Genomic DNA, 20,915 nt, shown 5'->3' with positions numbered 1-20,915 from the left:
ATGATGCCTTTATTTAGAATTTATTTTTCACCATGTTGAACAGTGACAGCAGAAACGCTGCGAAGTCCCGAACGGCTGTACAAGTCTCACTTCTGTCAGCTGAAGAATTGTCTGTGGAACCATGAGGTTCATTTGTATTGGAAAATTGAGTTTCAGACATGAATGTCATTAGTTACATCCTTGATATTTGATGGGAGAAAATATGGAGGCTTGAAACAGAGGGAGGGGCGGATAGGACATAATTGTCCAATACCTGATAAAGCCACAAAAAAAGGCTCCGGTTTCTGGTATGCGCGCGCGTCGCCGTAGCCATGCGCGTCGGCAAAATGAAAAAAAAAAATTGCTCAATGAAATATGATGTCTTAAAACCATCAAACTCACTGGTTTGACTGGAATCCTGCTGCTGCACAATTTTAACGTGTTTTTAGATTGGGTTATGGTCGAGAATAAGCTTTATGTAGCCTCTCTGGACTCCCATATATTTGCACTAAGTTTAGTCGGGCACCATTTGCAGTCATCAGCCGACATTTGAAGCAAAAAAATCAGGTAAAAAAAAAAAAAAGCCGCGTCGCCGCAGCACTTTTTGGGCAAGCTCCATACCAGAAATCAGAGACCTTTTTTGTTTTGGCCTAAAGGGACAATTTATATATTTACAGTTAAACAGGTGTTTAACTGGACAGTTCTATTGTATAGGATTATGCTGTAAACTAGAATAAGTGGGATACATCCGGCCCACTTTATAGACCAGATGCATCTAAGACTTCAAATGGACATCCATTCTGAATTTATTAAAGAGCAATCTGTGCGCTTTGGGACCAGCTTTACTAGGCTTGCCTTGTCTTGTTTCATTATATTCAAAGTGAAGTTATTGAATTGTAAATAAAGTTTGCTTGTCAATTGTCTTTTTTTTCCACAACGAATGACCCATTAATTTTGTTTATTTTTTATTTTTACCTTGAAGTGACAGTTACAATTACAACGCCTCCCTTCTCTGTCCATTTTGCGGCAACTGAGGCCGGTTCTCTCGGCTTGGCACTCTGATTGGCCTCGGATTCATCTATAAATAAATGACATAAGTCGTGTCACAGGTCATAGGTCACACTGATTGCAACATGGCTTCCAAACATTTGTTACAATTCCTTTAAAACGTTTTTGAAGGATGATATAAAAGGAGGGCGGTAGAAAAGCTCCTCGTTCTTTTTCAACAAACACAATATTTTTTCGAGGATTAGAGGTGTACACATCTTGAAGATGAAGAGGTATAGACCATGAAACCACTATTTACATAATTAGCTGTAATCACATGAAACCATTATCTAATCTGCACTATATCTCTTGAAATATGGGTGGTTTAAGAGTGTTGTCATTTTACTGTTAATTATTAGCAAGTTTTACACTAGAAAGATGCTGAGTTGTTCGTTTTGCCTTTCGGCTACCTGTCGAAATGACGTCCAAGCTGACATGGGAAGGGGATTGAGTTCGAAGTTTGCCCTGAAATCGTTTTAAGAGAACAAACTTAGGGTTTAGTTAAAAGCATGCAGTGTTTATAGCACATTCCACCACAACATCTACAAAATCAGCTACGGTAGCAATAACTCCACAGTTGAAGTACCATGCTACAACAACCCCTTCCTCACGTACATGTATTGATGTTTCACTTCTTACCTTGGGTTTGCATTCCACTCTTCGCATCTTCATTTCTGATGCCCCTCTTCACCAAGATGAAAAAGCCTAAGACAGCGAGTAGACACACTACAGGAACAAGAACAGGAACAGCCGAGCCACCTGGAATCTTTGCTGGCGAGAGAGCTATGGAATCGTAAGGTGCCTTGCCTAGTGAAAGAAGAAAATGAACATGTGGATTAAGGTATGTTGTTGTGTGCTGTTGTATCCATTCGCTTTTAGGATAATGATCCTACAAAGCCGATGGAACATTTTTGTGTGTGACCCGACCAAGAGTATAACCACAACATCAAGTGGTTGACGGAGGTTCCATAGACTTTGAGTTCATAACAAAATACTTGTGAAGCATGGATTGCCTTCTGTAACTTTGCCTTTCTTTGATTAACTATATCAATGGGACTAGATGGCCATACTCTTCCGTGATATTCTAGTTCTATCTCACCTTTGTAGAAATCACTTTCCTGAGGAATTATTTCGTCACTACGGTCAACCTTCCCACTGGTCGCACTCTCCGTTGTTGAGCCAGGATCTATCAATAAAATGGATTGAAAATAGACAGAGTGAGTCTGATGGTTTATAACACAATTCAACAATGACTGAATAAGCTGGCTATCAAATGCCCATGAAGAGGACCTTGTTCAGGTGGATATCATTTTGACAGAAATATGGAAGGGTTTAGCACAAAATTAAAAGGTCAAACGTAAACATGGAAGTATACACGCAAACAAACATCTTTGAGCGCTACAATTTACATGCGCACGAACGTGCCGTTTGTATGTGAATTACCTGTCTTGGTGATGTCATAATATGCACAAAACAGACCCGGCTGATCTGTAAAAACATGGCACCAAAAACGACTAGTTGGCATGTCTAATGTGTTCAAAACCAACGAGCCACCATCTGTGATGTTGTAATTGCCACGGTAGTCATCCGATACCATTGCTTCCCCATCGGAGAACTGCACACCGATGATGCTGGTATCCATGGTCTCTTCGTTGCCAAGGGACCAGTAGACAGTGGCAGCCTGTTGGTCCATGCGCAATGCGGGACAGGTCAACTTCACGTGTCCTTGCCCTCTTTCGAGAAGGAGACTAGTTTTGTTTACAACTTCTGAATCGCCCACGATTGGAAATTCGGGATCTGTGGGAAATATGAAACAATAAGTCTGTATTAACAGGAAGTTTGCAATAACTATTTGAGGAGAGGGTGGGCTTTACATAATTATGTACACGGTAAAATGTGTTTCTTGCTTAAAACTCCATTTGATTCTGATAAAACCAGAAAAGGTTTCAGTTTGAACTAAGAGACACCAAAACGAAAGGGCATTATTAGGGAATGAATAATTGTGTACATTAAGAAAACTGTGGTGATATTTTGGGTCCATAGGAAAGCAAAAGGGATTAAGTGGGTACTGACACACACATTCGTATTGGTCATTGGGTGGGATTCGAAAAGAATGATCTAACAGCCTGGAAACGAGGTTAAGCCACCATAGAAGTTATTGTGTAATTAATTAAGAGTTATGCCAAGTGACACGTGGAAATGCCTCACCTAATACAGTAACTCGCACCGATCCTTTCCTTTGCACCCCTGTTGCCCTCGGCACCACACCGCACACGTACTCTCCACAATCAGTAGCTTGAACATGGTTTATGACCAAACCGTGCGAACTGGACATCCAGTAATGACGACTCGAAATAAAGTTAGTGCCAACTGCTGGGTTGGCGAAGCGGGCTATAAGTTGTCCTCCTTTGAACCAGAAGACTAAACTCACGGACTCCCCTTCCCTGTAGCTTGGACACTGAATGTGATGAGTCTGATTCCGTTGTACGCAGGCATCGCCTGCTTTACGGTACATGGCCTCTTTAAAGCTCGGGACATCAGCTAAATGAAAAAAAAAAAAAAAAAAAAGTCAGGTGTGTTTACAAACACAAATGCCCCACAACCGTGACTGTTCCACATAACACCACTCTTTTAACATCAACTTACATGTACATGTACTTGGGTCACAAAGAACGTTCATTGACATCATTAGTGTTTTTCTGTGGGTTTTATAATAAATACAAAATTCTATTTTTTAGCTACTGTGACCTTGACCTTCGACCTTTCGTCCCCAAATGCAAAAGGCTTCTTAGTTCTTAGAACAATCCACAAACCAAGTTTGAAGTTCACATGTAAAGTATTTTTAAGGTTATCGCGCTGACAAGATTTCTATTGTTTAGCCAATGTGACCTTGACCTTCGACCTTTCGTCCCCAAATGCAAAAGGCTTCTTAGTTCTTAGAACAATCCACAAACCAAATTTGAAGTTCACATGTAAGGTATTTTTCAGGTTATCGCGCTGACAAGATTTCTATTGTTTTAGCCACTGTGACCTTGACGCTTGACTGTTCAGCCCCAAATGCAAAAGGCTTCTTAGGATTTCCAAGAACAATCCACAAACCAAATTTGAAGTTCACATGTAAAGTATTTCTCAAGTTATCGCGCTCACAATATTTCTATTGTTTTAGCCACTGTGACCTTACGTATTGACCCTTGACCTTTCGGTCCCTAATGCAAAAGGCTTCTTAGCGATGCAACCCTGCAGAAAAAAAAAATCCCATAGACACTAGTGCTAAATGCGCTTACTTCAAAATTGTTTTCAAAATACTCAGAACTCCCACAGGTATTCAAGCTGCACAGAAAAATGATGATCAATGTGTCATCTTTCATTTTCTTTTTCATTTTTTTGGTGGGTTGCCCATTGACTTTTCGAGATATTCTCACCCAAAGAAGACGACCCCCATAAGCGGAAAAGAAGCCATCTTGAAAAACGATCCCTCCACAACATGGCCAACCACTTTCGAGCTAGATGGCATCCAAAATGCTCAGAATTGGAAGCCCCAAGTCCGGGCCAGAGGTTCATTACCATATCTTTTCAATTCCCCAGTTTTATGGCTCTCAAAACTCTCTAATATTGAATATTTAGAGGGTACAACTTTTATTCATGAGCTTGGCGGATGTTTTTTGGGCCTATTTACAGGCGTGCACCCTTAAAATTACCAAGAACAATCCACAAACCAAATTTGAAGTTCATATGTTAAGTATTACTCAAGTTATCGCGCTGATAAGACTTGTCCGGACACACACCCACCCACCCACCCACCCAAGTGTGTATTTGCTTGCAATCGGGGACCCCCTATTGTCCACCCATCCACCCACACATTCTAAAATTTGTATCCTTGTGGAAACATTTCTTTGTTCTCGTGTAGTGTTCAATTTTGAAAGTGAAGTTTCAAAATGTTCTTATTTTAACCAGAATTAGTTTCCTTGCGACGGATCAACCCACCTTGGAAATTCCTATTTTTTGAGTAAAACCCGTATATCTATTTCGTGAAAACCTTGTGGAGACCTATTCATCTATAGAAATTGCCATGCGGAGACCTTTACAATGTTTTGTTCCCTTTTGTGTGTGTGTCTCCACAAGGATACGAATTCGTGGTCACGGAAGGACAAGGCATAAAAATGAACATTTCTACAGTGGATAGAAAACCACAAGAGCTCCGTGTAAGAAGAGATTGTGACATCAGTGCTATCACTGCAATTTTGTTTTATTAATAAAACAACTTCTTAAAGTCAAATGTACTATTAGGGAGACACATTAGCGTAGAAATTTCGATAGTAAGGAGACACGGGCTTAATAGGGAGACACCTAGGTGTCTCCCTATTGGCGCAGCCCCCCTTTAGAGGAAAAACTTTGCTGTCGAAAAATACCGAAATTCGTGGAAAAAGGACAAGGGAATATTGGGTAAGGGCACATTTAAATCGGAAAATTGTTGTGCACAGGTCTATGGGAAAGTCTCCCTATTACCCCATTGCCGGTAATTATTATTATCATTATTATTTTTTTTTTTTTGGGGGGGGGCTTATTTGTATATGAATGTGTGCGCTTCAAGTGCTTCATTTTCAAATTAAACCCTTCCTTATTTTCATGCAACTGATTATCGTCCTTTGAAATTAAGCTTTGTAAGATGCCATGGTCCAGTGGTTACAGTGTTTGACTTATGTACGAAGGTGCGTGGGTTCGAATCCTGCCCGGAACATGGTGTTTGTGCCCTTGGGCAAGACACTTAACCACAATTAACCGATTGAGCGCTGATATCGGCTGTCGCGTGGTCCCATGGCCTGATGGACGGGGTAATAATTGTAAAGCGCTATATAAGCACAATTATGAATTATTATTGTATATATAAAATATTGGTCAATGTAAATCAGAACTCATTCTATACGTTGGCATAATTTGGGAAAGTGCACTTGGACAAACAATGTGATAGTAGTAGTATACACCATGTGCTCTAGCTGTGACGTCATGCCGACAAGGAAGGCAACCCAAACATTTAAGCATTATTTCTATGGTATTTCGCTCACATTAAACAGTACATGTCAACACTCTTTTGAAAAATTCATATTCAAGTGCTATATACAGAGTGCAGAAGATACCCGTTTGCTTAAAGTTTGCATCAGGTGACAGCCAAATGCAATGTGTAAGCAAATGTTCCATCGTCTATACAGGCCCTAATCATAATAGTTGCCTTCAATCAATAAAAGTATATACTCACTTAGAACAGTGACGGAGACCGACTGCCTCCTCTGTAACCCAGTAGCGCTGGGGACAACACTGCAAACATACTCCCCCTGATCCTGTAAGTCGACTTGACTTATAATCAAATCATGCGAGTGGGACATCCGATAACGATCACTCGAAGCATAACTACTGCCAACTTTGGGATGGGTATAGCGGGCTAGGAGTTGTTCCCCTTTGAACCAGAACACCAGGCTCACTCGTTCACCCTTGATGAAGCTGGGGCACCGGATGTGCTGAGTATGACCTTTGTGTATGATGACCTCGTTCGGTGAGAGGTAAGTCGATACATGTAATTGGGTACTTCGAGCTGAAAATACATGACAATTAAACGTTCAAACTTAATTCTGTTACACCAAGATTTAATAATAATAATAAGAGTAATAACATTAATAATAATAAAGATAAAAATGATTGTTTGAAACCTGCAATGTGGAAATAATTATTGACTTTCCCTGCAGGCTTAAAAATCTGAAAATCTGGCGTAAAGTTGGGCAATGTGCAGATAAAATGCAGTTGACATTTTGCTTGAAATCGGTTTCAACAATTTCCGACGTATATATATTGCTCTGCTTCGTTTGAAGTAGGATAGGGAACCAGATAACAAGAACAGTTTTTTTTTTGGTTTTTCCAGCATCAGTTTGCTCATTAAATAACATTTGCGAGAAAAGTTTGTTCACTGGCTTACTGCCATGTTTTTACTCAACAACGAATCACCAAGGAAAAGAACATTTTATGACAGCAAAATATCCACAATTCTAGCAAGTTTTATTCTGATATAGCTGTAACATTCAGGTTTCTGCCCGGAATGACATCACAGTTAGCTCGTGAATATGTAAACTTGTATTAGCATAAAAACCAAAAGGGCTCCAAAATAACCTTCCAAGTGGCAAAACCAAAATTGAAGATAGTGTTAAAATGGGACGTACACATATAGGTGCATTTTCAAATTGTAAGGAAAACATAAAAAATTATACTACCTGCGTCCTTTATATATTAAGTTGACTGCTGATCAAAGAAAGGTTTTTTTTTTGCGATCAAAGGAAATTGCCTTCCTAAACCAACATCGTCAAATGTTGCGATTTTATTTTGTCTTTCTATTTGTTATGTAGTTTCCAATACCGGAAACATAAACAGGTTATTTCTTGAATTCCGAAGGTGAGTCACCGTGAGTGCCCTTTTTATTATTTAGAATACTATAGCGCTCCTCGTGCTTGCTGCGAGTTTCTATAGCGCGAGCAGCAGCAAGCTTGCGTAGTGCCCTCTGTTGGTGAAGCAGTGCGCGTTCCCGAGCAGGGTGACCGTTTTAGCCAATTTTCGGCCAACCTTGTCAAAAAATCCCGAAAAAAACGAGTTTTGACAGAAAAAAACCAGTAAATTTGAACAAAACAGTGTACATTTGTTTAAAAATCTTCAATCTTTTCAAACAACCCTTGCAAATGGGACAGGTGCACAGGTCGGCTGGTCTAGGTGTTGAGGTTCACTGGGAACGGACTTGGTCGTGGCCGGATCCGCGTACGCCCGAATTATTTACCAATAATTTCACAGCATCTTTCTGTGACTAGATTGTTTATTATGTAATTTGAATCTTATTTAAGGCAATAATACCAATCTACATGTGATTTTAAGCGTTTATAGTGTATTTCGAGTAATTTGGGGGATTTTGGCAGATTTTAGATAAATCTGACAGATTTTTGATGTGCATTCAGCAGAATTTGGTTCTGACCTTACGGTCAGAACGTTCCCGAGAGCTGCAGTTGATCACAGAGCTTCACAGAAAACGGACGTTGCCGGAGACACATCAGGGTCTGGAGCTTGGTTCGTGTGTCTGCTATCCACTGGGGATCTCGAGAGTCCTGACGCCGGTAACCTGGGTTTGCCCGATAATTAAAGACGCTAGAGCGTGGCGGAAAGCGCCTGCGAGTAGTCCACCTTTGAGTTTGACGCAGGACGGCAGGTACCGTTTCAGTGATTATTGTTAATTGATTTGTACATTCCAAGTAAAGCAAATAAGAATTAAAGGAACTTGATTATCGTTGTTATCTGGTAATTAAAGGTGTCAGCGTGTATGTTCCTTCGTCGTCTGTGTACAGGCTGTCAGTTCATGGAGTTTCTTCCTCCATGGTCAGTTTGTGTCCGTCCTTATAAGGAGACTACATTGTGCGTGTTGGTGGCATACAGTCTCCCAAACGGAGGCATCCCCTAGATCACCGCTCGTCTAGTCTTACCGAAGGTTTAAGTCAGGAGGTCAGGGCGACCTATGTTTTGGGAGCACCGGTTAACACACACAGACTTGTTTCACATACCTAGTGTGGACTTTCCTTTCTTTTCGTGTAGTTAAGGAACACCAGTGGAAAAACTCATTTTTCTCAAACTGTGAAAACTCTTACAACCCAATTTTTTTTCAATGATTCCCTTTAGTGTTTCTCTTCATTCTGCTTCAGATAAACCTAACCCAAAAATGCCTCTAAACCTGTTTTCCAGAAATGGGGAAACACTGTGTGGACGTGGGCAAGTCCACACTTCGTCGGTGCTACCTACATTATGTGGACGTCTTTTGTTCGGAAGTCCACACTGCGTATGTAAGACAAGCACACCCATACGACTGACTTCGGGTACACACACTGAAAACATTGGTAAGGGCCAAAGCCTATGTCATTTCCATAAGCTGAGTCATATTAGTGTTTTTTTTTTTTTTAATTAGACTAGGAAATATATATCCCACCTGTGACAAGGCAACAGTAAGAATATATCATGAACAAGTTGGTTATATGCAAATTTATTTCGCTTTCGATAAACAGCCCGGTAAATGTTGCCAATTTACTGGACAATTGGCCACATTTATGGGGTTAGTTCATACTGAACTGACACGACTGAAAAGCATTCGCTTTCGTACTTACGCTTCCTTGTCAAATGACCATCACCGATAGAACGAGTCATTCCAAAGTACTGAGCAGAAATTATTGTGATAAAACCAAACCAAATAACTAAAAAAGTAAAATGACCCATTTTCATTCAACTGTGCAGACGTCTCATCGCTAAGCTTGTGAACGGTTAAGATTCGTACTTACCGCAAAACATCGTCTAGACATTCAGATTGGTTGATTGCTGGCGTGATTTCCGGGTTCATAGTTCAAATTAAACTGAGACAATAAATAACACGAGAGGGCGCAATAACGTATTCGTCAACCGTTTCGGAAAGAGTGTTAGTAGTAGCTTCTTTGGTTTTGTGTAAGTCTATGGAGGGTCGAGTGCATATTCAGAGTATTTAATAGCAATACAGGAAGTGTTTCTCAGACCCAGATTCGTGTATTTTCAACATTGAGTAAAATATGATGAAAAGGGTGGCGTCCGAATAATGCAACATGCTTCCATTATCTATGCAAAAGATGGAAAGTGCATGTTTGAAGCAATAAATAATTGTTATTGTACTTTTAAACAGGATTTTTTATTCGCGGGTATTCACTTTCCACAGATCTAGGTGTTCATTTCTGTATATTATGTAGTTACAAATGAATCACCAGCGTGTAGTTTAAGGATTGGGAAACAGATTGCCTCGAGAATTAGATCAACAAAGTCAACCTCCATTGGATTGGACATTTTTATTCTTATGGGGGCTACTCATTCCATTCTTTTTCTCCTATAATCAATCCAAATTGGGCTACCTGTACTTTACAAAATTGTATTTGTTTTTTTTTCTTGAATAAATTGTCCTTAGATGGAATAGACAATTATTAGTTATTTATACAAGATAAAGCGTATAATACTAACTATGGTCGAGTAAAATAATTCATTTTTACAGTTTCAGCTATGCCTTCAGGGATAAGTCTACTATACCAAAGAAAATGTCAATTTCACGTTCTTTGAGCCGTCTATGTAAAATAAATAAGTACTCGAGCGACTCACTGAATTTTTTTTATGAAAATGAGTTGCTCTTCAGATCAGCATTCACTCGTGACAGAGGATATTCCAGTATTAGTATTACATGTATACACAAATATACATGAAGTTGGAATCATTTGTCCCAAAACATGGCTTGACAATTCTCATCTTTGCCCTATGGGAAAAAAAATTGACTTGAGTTAGCCTAACTTTGTTTTGCATAATTTTCTGTAAGTCTCGGTCTTGCAGAAAGGCTTCGTCCAACTTCCACTTATTACACGATCGTAAATTTAAATTTTTACAAAAAATAATTTTTAGATTCGAAAAGGCAATTAATGAAAATACATCTATCCCGATGTTTTATTGAATATTGAATCATATTTTTATTTAAAAATAAAAGGGGAAAAAAAAGTGACGGAAAATTAAATTTAATTCATCATTTTGTATGTATAGAATAAAAGGATACTGGGGGTCTACCCCTCTGCCCCAAATCGTGCTGGGTATATGCAGATGTTGTAACGAAACAAAGGTAGTTGTCATGCAATGGAATTTGGCTCATACACACTGTCAGGTCGAGTGTTTACATTGTTGTCATGTATCATATTATTTACATCTACAGTAAAATTGCATAAGAATGGCAATGATAAAATTAACTATTTACATACATTTTTAAAAGCGGAGCAGTTTGAAATTATTAGCAAATACCACTTTTATACACACACCAAGTAGCAGGACGAAGGATATTGCAGTCTTTGGTTTATCATCTGAAAATGTGTACCAAAATATTTCGTCATCATGACCTCATCAGCGATCACGTGAAATCAATTTAAAGTAATTTTTACACTCCTGTAACTATCGAATTAATAAAATGATTGCTTTCAAACCTAATAGCTATATAGACAGGGAAGTGTTATAGATGAAAACTGATTGTGTGTAACATAACAGTATCTTAAAATATAAAGGTCTAGTCATATATCATGAAATCTGTCCAACCGTTGTGGCCTCAATCTTGCATATCTAGATACAGTCTCAATTTGTTTATATTTTTGAAGTAATTAACATTAAGAGTCTAGCAGTTTCCTGATAACAAACAAAGAATAATGTTCGAAACGTCGAGTCAAACCAACTGGTTCTTCTCAGAACCACACAACTCACTCCGGGTGTTACCGGAAGCGTTAACGTTAGATCTATTATTATCACTTCTCATTAATTGTCAACCAAACCGGGGTTATAAATAGGGTTATGAGTATGAAGCGACATTGAAACATAAAACAATATTGCTTAACATTACCATGCACTATACTGTTATGACGTCATGCATATTTAATTAGACAATTTTGTAGCAATTAAGTCAGCAGTGTGATCATGGGTGTCGCCAGGATGTTTTCGGGGGGGGGGGGGCAAAGCACATTTCTCCCCCCCCCCCAATTCCTTAACTTTTTCAACATATTCTCAATATATAATTTTTCCGAGCGTGGACAGGGGAACGTTTACCTTACCCCCATCAAACTAACAGCAATACTGATTCGCAACTCTTTTTCCTTTTTCCTTCCCCGCCCCCCCCCCCTCTCCGGGGAGGGGGGGGGGGAGGGAAAAGGAAAAAGAGGTTTTTGCGTGTTTTAGGGGGGTGTTAGGGAGGGGGGGGGTAGAGGCATATTGCAGTGTACTGAAGTTGTGTCACATGAAATGTGACGGTCACGTGACCCTTTTTCCAGTGTTACTGGAAGTGCAAATATTCAAGAAAATATACATTTTAAAAGTGACAGTCTTTTAATAAATCATTCAATCATTTTGTACCGTCCAATAGACAATCAAAAACATTTTGGGAACAGCTTTGTGGTTGTTATTTTACAAACCTAATTTATCTATTACCATGCTGAACAGCGACAACAGAAGCGCTGCAAGTTCCCGAACGGCTGTACAGGTTTCACTTCTGTCAGCTGAAGAATTTTCTGTGGAAACACAAGATTCAGCTGTATTGGTAAATATAGTGTCACATATGAATGACATCAGATTACATTTCATTGGGATTTAATGGGAGTATTATGAAGGGATGAAAGGGAGGGGGCGTGGAGAGGACATATATTCCAATGTACGATAAAGCTACAGTTATATTTACAGTTAAACAGGTGTTTGCTGATCCTAGAGGGTCAGGGTAGTGTCTTGTCTTTTTCACTTACCTCATTAACTGACTCACTAGCTGACTCACTATCACGTGTGAGTCGGAGAGTGCGATCGTATAGGATCACCTCATAGAACCCAATGAATTGGCTAAATGCGACCCATTGTGTAGACCAAATGCATGGAAAGACTTCATATGGATAGCCGTTCTGAATCAGTTGAAGAGTATTCTGTGCACTCCGAGACCAGCTTTACTAGGCTGGCCTTGTCTTGATTTCGTCTTATAAAAGTGATATTATATTACACTGTGATTACAGTTTCACCATTTTTTCAACTGTCTTTCTCTTTTTTAACGATTATGAACTGAAAATTACGATTTACGAAATTATTTTTACCTGGGAGGATTTCGACAACAACAACACCTCTCCTTTCTGTCCAGCTTGCCATCGTAGAGGCCCGTTCTTTCGTTTCGTGCGTGGAACCATCAGTTCCATCTATAAGTAAATTGCAGAGGTCACGTCACAGGTCATAGGTCACACTGACTGCATCGTGGCTTCCATCTCTCTTAGTTTGTCAACGGTCACATTTCTTTTTCCTCACTTTTGAAAGATACTATATAAAGGGAGGAGAGTAGAGTAGCTCCTCGTTCTTTTTCAACAAAATTTACAAAATAATTTCTCGAGGATTTATAAGGGGTGTGATTTTGAAGATGTAGGGGGTATGGACCATGGAACCACTATTCACAAAAAAATGTGCTGTAGCAACATGAAGCCAACATCTAATCTGCACTGTATGTGTAATCTCTTGAAATATGAATGGTTTAAAAGTGTTGTCATTTACTGTTAAATGCTAGAAAAATCCAAATTGCAGTTGCAGAAAATGTGTTTCTAATAAAAAAATCATTTCATGACTGACTTTTTCACTACCAGTGGGACAATAATGCCATACTGATGTGTGTTATCCTAGTTCTAATCTCTTATCTCACGTTGGACAGTGCCACTTCGCCGTGGAGTTATTTCGTCAATATATTCAACGTTCCCGCTGTTCGCACTCTCCAATGTCGCGCCAAGAATTATCAACAAACGTTAATCGCAATGGTGAAACAGAGTCTGAATGTTTCATAATAAAAGTCAACAATGACTGAATAAGTTGGCAGCGAATAATGTGCCCATGCAGATGACCTTGTTCAGATGGATGTCTTTTTGACAGAAACATAGCACGAAGAAATCCCCAAACGTAAAAGGTAAATTACACTGCATTGAAGATAAGGCCCTAAATGCAGACTGAGCTTTGAGCCCTGCAAGGAATTGACGAACATGTGCAATAACAGGCAATTCATGAACAAGCGCGTTGGTCTTTGAATGACCTGTCTCAATGACGTCATAATATGCTGAAGACAGACCCGGCTGATGCATAAAAACATGACACCAGACACGTCTGGTTGACATGCCTAATGTGTTCAAAACCAACGAGCCACCATCGGTGACGATGTAATCGTCGCGGTAGGCATCCGATACCATGGTTTCCCCGTCGGCGAACTTCACACCGATGATGCTGGTATCCATGGTCTCCCCGTTGCCAAGGGACCAGTAGACTGTGGCAGCCTGTCGGCGGATGCTCAATGCAGGACAGGTCATCTTGTGTCCTTGTTCTCCTTCCAGATTGAGACTAGTTTTGTTTACAACTTGTGCATCGTCCACGATTGGAAATTTGGGACCTGTGGGAAATGTAAAAGAACAAATCTGTATTAACAGGAAGTTCGCAATAACTATTTGAGGAGAGGGTGGGCTTTACATATTTATGTACACGGAGGGTAAAATATGTTTCTTGCCTAAAACTCCATGTGATACTGATAAAACCAAAATGAATTCAGTTTGAATTAAGACACTCCAAAATGAAACATCAAGGACAATGCTCTTTTTTCCATAAATAGCGAAAGGGAATTTTTACGGAATGAAAGACTTTAGATATTGAGAAAACTGTGGAGAATTTAGTCCATAGGAAAGCAAGAGTGATTAAGTGGGTACTGGCAGACAAATTCGTATTGGTCATTGGGTGGGATTCGAACCAGTATCCGACAGCCTGGAAAAGAGGTTAGCCACCATAGAAGTTATTGTGTAATTAATTGACAGTTATGGCAAGTGATACATGCAGATGCCTCACCTAACACGGTAACTCGCACTGATCCTTTCCTTTGCAACCCTGTTGCAGTCGGCACCACACCGCACACGTAGTCTCCTTCATCAGCCGCTTGAACTTGGTTTATGACCAACCCGTGCGAACTGGACATCCGGTAATGACGACTTGAAATAAAGTTAGTGCCAACTGCTGGGTTGTCGAATCGGGCTATGAGTTGGCCTCCTTTGAACCAGAAGACTAAACTCACGGACTCCCCTTCCCTGTAACTTGGACACTGAATGTGATAAGTTTGGTTCCGTTGTACGTAGGCATCGCTTGCTGTATTGTACATGGCCTCTTTAAAGCTCGCGACATCAGCTGAATGCAAAAATTAACATTTTTACAATGGATAGTAACCACCTACGGGAGCTCCGCGTAAGAAGAGATTGTGACATCAGTAATTTTGTTTTATTAATAAAGCAACTAAGAATGTTCCTTGATTTCTTAAAGCCATATTTGGAAAAACTATACTAACAAGTTATTCCTGCTGAGATTTAAAGCGGGGGGGGGGGGGGACTGACGGGTGGGTATTTTTTTAAATTATTATACTTATTATTATTTTTTTGAGGGGGCGAAGGGATTATTTGTATATGAATGTGTGCGCTTCAAGTGCTTTATTTTCACATGAAACCCGCCTCTTTTTTAATGCAACTGATTATTTTGCTTTGAAATTAAGCTTTGTAGATCGCCATGGTCCAGTGGTTACGGTGTTTGACTCATGTATGAAGGTGCGTGAGTTCAAACCCTGCCAGGAGCATGGTGTTTGTGCCCTTGGGCAAGACACTTAACAACAATTGCCTCTCTCCACCTAGGAGTATAAATGCGTACCTGTGAGGGTCGAGGACCGATTGAGCGCTGATATCGGCTGCCGTGTGGTCCCATGGCCTGATGAACGGGGTAAACATTGTAAGGCGCTTTGAGATTGTTGATACGATGGAAAGCGCTATATAAGCACAATTATTAATTATTATTGTATATATAAATCATAATAGTTGCCTTCAATCAATAAAAGTATATACTCACTTAGAACAGTGACGGAAATCGACTGCCTCCTCTGTAAGTCGGTAGCGATGGGGACAACACTGCAGACATACTCCCCCTGATCCCTCATGTCGACGTGACTTATGATCAAATCATGCGAGTGGGACATCCGATAACGACCACTTGATGCATAACTACTGCCAACGTTGGGATGGGTATAGTGGGCTAGGAGTTGTTCTCCTTTGAACCAGAACACTAGGCTCACTCGTTCACCCTTGATGTAGCTGGGGCACCGGATGTGCTGAGTCTGACCTCTGTGAAGAACGACCTCGTTCGGTGAGAGGTAAGTCGGTAATCGGACATTCCGAGCTGCAAAATAAATTGAATTTAAATAAGTAAGGTGCTAAATTAGCCTGATACTTAAGTTGCATCGGTGTTCTCAATTACCTATCTGACTGATGTTGACAATGACGCAAGGGAGTTTGATAGAGGAAGTCTTACTCTCACTTGTGAGCTGAGGCTGCTGAGCAGTGATACTGTTTAATTATGACTGACCCTTCATGCCATTTTTGTGTGACCAGTCGATATTCTAACAGACAGGTCTCATCGGGAACATTTCTAATACACGTAATGTTACTACTGCATAGGCTGTACGTTAGGATGAGCCATTTACTTTGAGAAGCAGTTCCCTCTGTAGTTACAGAAAACGTTTGCTGTAGCGCCCTTGCTTATTTGCTTACATTGCTGTATTCAACGGGCACATTCCGGCATATCTAAAATGCTGGTGTATATTGTTGTCGTTCTACTCAGCTGCTCATGCGTGCTAAATCGCAAACTTCGCACTGTTTGGGGTCACGTACGTGATTCAAAAAGACTTTCGATCGTTTCTGTGGGTCGCTTTTTTGCTTGAGATTTTTTTTTTTTTTTTTTAGATATTTGAAGCTACCACACAGGGCAAACAAATACTGAACATAAAACCTGACATAGTGATTTTTTGTTTACATAGAATAGGTTTCTTATCGCTAGATGGTTTGTTTTGATAAAACTAACCAATTTTAAAAGCCCACTATATAAACAGTATTGTTTTAATGTTTTTGGATTGCTCGATACGTAGTACCAGACCTCAACAAACTTGTATTTTTTTGAAATCGTACTCAATGTATTTTGAGGGCAGGTTCTGACCAGCAAAATGGGTCTAAAAACCTAAAGTGAGAGTTTGATTTTTATGAAGCAAGTATTTGAATATCAGAGATGAATAATATAAGCATGTAGCGCTAATTTTAAGTGTTTATATGACGACAGAGGACCATTTACACACAACTTTTAATCAATTCCGACGGGAAAAAAAACATGTTGGTTTTTAGACAATATTCAAACGCGACTGTTCTCGGCAATCTACTTGCAGGGATTAGAATGTTCGTCTTCTAATTAATGTAGTGAAGCGCATGGCTTGCGTCAAAATCGAACAGTGCAACCATTACAATTGGAAAATTAAGATCCATTTTCAGAAATTGAAATTCCCACTTTGGTTATTGAGGGCGCTATCATTCTTTCATTGGTGGCCGAACTACTGTTGAAAGGACGGCAGCCGATATGAAAAAAAAAATATTTAAAAATAAAAGTACGTTGAAACATTATGGAAACATTAGTGAAACTTTAATGGTCATTCTATTTGTTAGAAACCAATTAATCGGGCTAAAAATGATTTCTGGAATGAGAGTAAACACTGTTTTAGGAATTTATGATGGATGTACCTTACCTAACAAATTAATGGTATCGTCAGTGTCAGAGGTCACTGACCTTTGAAATTTGAGGATAAAACGTCAGGCACGAAAAGAAAACAAGTTCATGTAGAGCACACGTCATGATCGTTATATATTTCCTACAATTATTTTCATTTCCCCTCCATTCGCCATCGTCAGGGAAAAGCCTACTCTGAACTAATCTGTATAATCATTTACATGTAACAACAATTTATTGATACATATAGTGCAATTGACGCACCAATCGACATAAAAGAAACACACCACATTACATGTGTATGTCAAATCATCAAATCGTGTAATTACGTACCTCATTTATTAAAATAACCTTATTCAATATAACGGTTAAAAATAGATTAATGATGGTTAGGCAATAAGGCGGCAACTCGCAGGCACTCAATTGCAACCCATTGAACCCTGCACCTCGACGTTTGCATCAATTGCATACAAAGTCTATTTGCATATTGTTGGCTTCAGAAAATGGCGCCAAATAATAGCGCGCCACACTGAAATACGTAGGCCTACTGTACGCCAGGAAATCACCTAATGATCGATTTTCTCAGATGGTTCATATTGGCTACAAGTCTTTGCATGTAATTACACACCCACAGTGGGTGCTGCGTTCTACGGCGATTGTGACAGGTATTTCTCATTTTGTTTTGGTGTATGCATGAAACACGCATATACGTGTACGTCTAACAAATAACGATTTCCGACCAGGTTGAATGCTGCTAGTTTGCATGTTTTCACTAATAAAATACATCAACAGATACCAGTCTGCATGTGAACTTAGTTAATAAAACTGCACAGGTAGAAGAGGGCAAAGCTATTTCTTGTTTGCATCCACTACTCATAGTTTTAGATCATCAATACGTACCTGATGTTTGTTGCAATAGAGTGCAATATTAATCATTCAATATTGTATTTATTAACTCCCATTGATATGTAATTAAAATTTAAACAAAATGTTACAAATTAGAAATTATTCATCTTGATGTATAGGTGCAAAATCTGTATATCCGCGTTTGTATAAAAATACAAACAACCGCTAGTACTCTTACCCTGCATGGCTACGCAATGAATGGGCTTAATCTGACCCTTTGTAAAACAGCTGCTGATAAGACCAGAGAATAGTCATGATGAATCAACAAAGGCTCTTTTTTTGTCCATGAGACCAGCTTTGATAAGCTTGAACTGTCTATTGTTGAAAGGACGGCAGCCGATATGAAAAAAAAAATATTTAAAAATAAAAGTACGTTGAAACATTATTGAAACATTAGTGAAACTTTAATGGTCATTCTATTTGTTAGAAACCAATTAATCGGGCTAAAAATGATTTCTGGAATGAGAGTAAACACTGTTTTAGGAATTTATGATGGATGTACCTTACCTAACAAATTAATGGTATCGTCAGTGTCAGAGGTCACTGACCTTTGAAATTTGAGGATAAAACGTCAGGCACGAAAAGAAAACAAGTTCATGTAGAGGACACGTCATGATCGTTATATATTTCCTACAGTTATTTTGATTTCCCCTCCATTCGCCATCATCAGGGAAAAGCCTACTCTGAACTAATCTGTATATCCGCGTTTGTATAAAAATACAAACAACAGCTAGTACTCTTACCCTGCATGGCTTCGCAATGAATGGGCTTAATCTGACCCTTTGTAAAACAGCTGCTGAAAAGACCAGAGAATAGTCATGATGAATCAACAACGGCTCTTTTTTTGTCCATGAGACCAGCTTTAATAAGCTTGACCTGTCTCCCCCCCCCCACCCTTTTTCACTGAGCAACCAACATACTACACAATTTCTCAGCAAATAAATTTGATGAGCGCAGGATAGTTTGGCTTTGTACCAATTATCACCTTGATATAAAGAACGAAAAATTGTATTTCATTTAAATTATTTTGAATAAAGTTGTGTCAAATCCAAGAAGGCAAGAGCTTTTGGGATCCACATTGACAATTTGCATATGTGTTTCTCCAAATCCATACCCTGATATTTATGCCTATTCCGCAGCCCACAACCAAATTGATCAACTAACCGCCATAAAATGTTAACTTGTAGACAAACAATAGCAATAGCATTGAGATCCAATTGTAACAAGCCTAGGCCTTATATCGATTGTTATATACCAGAATTAAAAAAAAAATTGATTATCTGGGTCCCGTACTTACCTGTTCTCGTAAATTTACCTGCACCAATTGGATGTTGGTCTTCTAAGTAATGTAGTGAAGCATATGTTTCAAACACGAACAATGCAACCATTAAAATTGGAAAATTAAGATCCATTTTTAAAAGTTTGAATTTCAATGTCCCACTTTTCTCGAGGTTGGAAATTGAGGGCGCTTTCCTTTTATTGGTAGACGAACTTCTATTGAGGGAAAGCCAACCCATATCAAAAAGGGACATAAGTAAAAACACACAGTAAAAAAAAAATAACAAAAAATAAGTAATACAAGTAAATAATTGATACTTTAATGTCATTCTGTTGATTAAAAACCTATCGGGATAAAATTTGGCTTGCAGAATAATAGTAAACACTGTTTTAGGAAATTATGATGAATGTAACTCACCTCAAAAAATAATGGTATCGTCTGCAGTGCAGCTATAAAGCGGGAACTCGCAGGGTCCCGACCTATTGAACCCTGCATCTCAATCCAACCACCACGTGACGTATGCGTCAATAACTCATTATATTTGCATTGTTTGCTACGGAAAATGGTGCCTTTGGATACTGCGCCACGACACTGGTTGTGACTGAAACTTGCGGTGACAGGCCAGGTCAAGGAAGGACGGTCCCGGTCACCTGGTATGGGTTTGCCCGATAATTAGAGACGCTAGAGCGTGGCGGAAAGCGCCTGCGAGTAGTGCACCTTTGAGTTTGACGCAGGTACCGATTTGTACATTCCAAGTGAAGCAAATAAGAATTAAAGGAACTTGATTATCGTTGTTATCTGGTAATTAAAGGTGTCAGCCTGTATGTTCCTTCGTCGTCTGTGTACAGTCTGTCAGTTCATGGAGTTTCTTCCTCCATGGTCGGTTTGTGTCGGTCCTTATAAGGAGACTACATTGTACGTGTTGGTGGCGCACAGTCTCCCAAACGGAGGCATCCCCTAGATCACCGCTCGTCTAGTCTTACCGAAGGTTTAAGTCAGGAGGTCAGGGATGTTTTGGGAGCACCGGTTAACACACCCATATGGACTGACTTCGGGTACACACACTGAAAACATTGGTAAGGGCCAAAGCCTATGTCATTTCCATAATCTGAGTCATATTAGGCTAGTGTTTTTTTTTTTTAAATTAGACTAGAAAATATATATCCCACCTGTGACAAGGCAACGTACAGTAAGAATATATCCTGAACAAGTTGATTATATGCAAATTTATTTCGCTTTCGATAAACAGCCCGGTAAATGTGGCCAATTTACTGGACAATTAGCCACATTTATGGGGTTAGTTCATACTGAACTGACACGACTGAAAAGCATTCGCTTTCGTACTTACGTTTCCTTGTCAAATGACCATCACCGATAGAACGAGTCATTCCAAAGTACTGAGCAGAAGTTATTGTGATAAAACCAAACCAAATAACTAAAAAAGTAAAATAACCCATTTTCATTCAACCGTGCAGACGCCTCATCGCTAAGCTTGTGAATGGTTTAGATTCGTACTTACCGCACA

At 39.4% G+C, this 20,915-nt stretch overlaps 2 protein-coding genes across 2 annotated transcripts; both read right to left on the bottom strand.

Moving 5' to 3' along the window:
- On the bottom strand, nucleotides 1-12,753 carry LOC119728570. The gene is made up of 8 exons (XM_038200896.1): nucleotides 12,702-12,753; nucleotides 6,281-6,613; nucleotides 3,235-3,567; nucleotides 2,470-2,823; nucleotides 2,126-2,212; nucleotides 1,666-1,833; nucleotides 955-1,057; nucleotides 1-132 (listed from the first exon to the last, which is right to left on the bottom strand). Exons 1-8 carry the CDS (start codon nucleotides 12,751-12,753, stop codon nucleotides 129-131), a joined length of 1,434 nt encoding a protein of 477 aa, XP_038056824.1. The 3' UTR covers nucleotides 1-128.
- A 582-nt stretch (nucleotides 12,754-13,335) lies between these two features.
- Nucleotides 13,336-18,296, bottom strand: LOC119728484. The gene is made up of 5 exons (XM_038200782.1): nucleotides 18,290-18,296; nucleotides 15,508-15,834; nucleotides 14,470-14,802; nucleotides 13,673-14,023; nucleotides 13,336-13,415 (listed from the first exon to the last, which is right to left on the bottom strand). Exons 1-5 carry the CDS (start codon nucleotides 18,294-18,296, stop codon nucleotides 13,336-13,338), a joined length of 1,098 nt encoding a protein of 365 aa, XP_038056710.1.
- Between the last annotated feature and the right edge of the window lie 2,619 nt (nucleotides 18,297-20,915).

The sequence above is a fragment of the Patiria miniata genome, unplaced genomic scaffold (assembly GCF_015706575.1).
Source record: "Patiria miniata isolate m_02_andy unplaced genomic scaffold, ASM1570657v1 HiC_scaffold_1, whole genome shotgun sequence".
Lineage (NCBI taxonomy): Eukaryota > Metazoa > Echinodermata > Asteroidea > Valvatida > Asterinidae > Patiria > Patiria miniata.
This window is presented reverse-complemented; position numbering and strand designations above follow the sequence as displayed.

Coding starts and splice junctions, on each gene's coding strand:
- LOC119728570 (XM_038200896.1), bottom strand. CDS start 12,753: ATGGCAAGCTGGACAGAAAGGAGAGGTGTTGTTGTTGTCGAAATCCTC. Junction 2,824..3,234: donor GGTGCGAGTTACTGTATTAG/GTGAGGCATTTC, acceptor TATTTCCCACAG/ATCCCGAATTTCCAATCGTG. Junction 1,834..2,125: donor GGAAAGTGATTTCTACAAAG/GTGAGATAGAAC, acceptor TTCTTTCACTAG/GCAAGGCACCTTACGATTCC.
- LOC119728484 (XM_038200782.1), bottom strand. Junction 14,803..15,507: donor GATTTCCGTCACTGTTCTAA/GTGAGTATATAC, acceptor TTTTGCATTCAG/CTGATGTCGCGAGCTTTAAA. Junction 13,416..13,672: donor TTATGACGTCATTGAGACAG/GTCATTCAAAGA, acceptor TGAAACATTCAG/ACTCTGTTTCACCATTGCGA.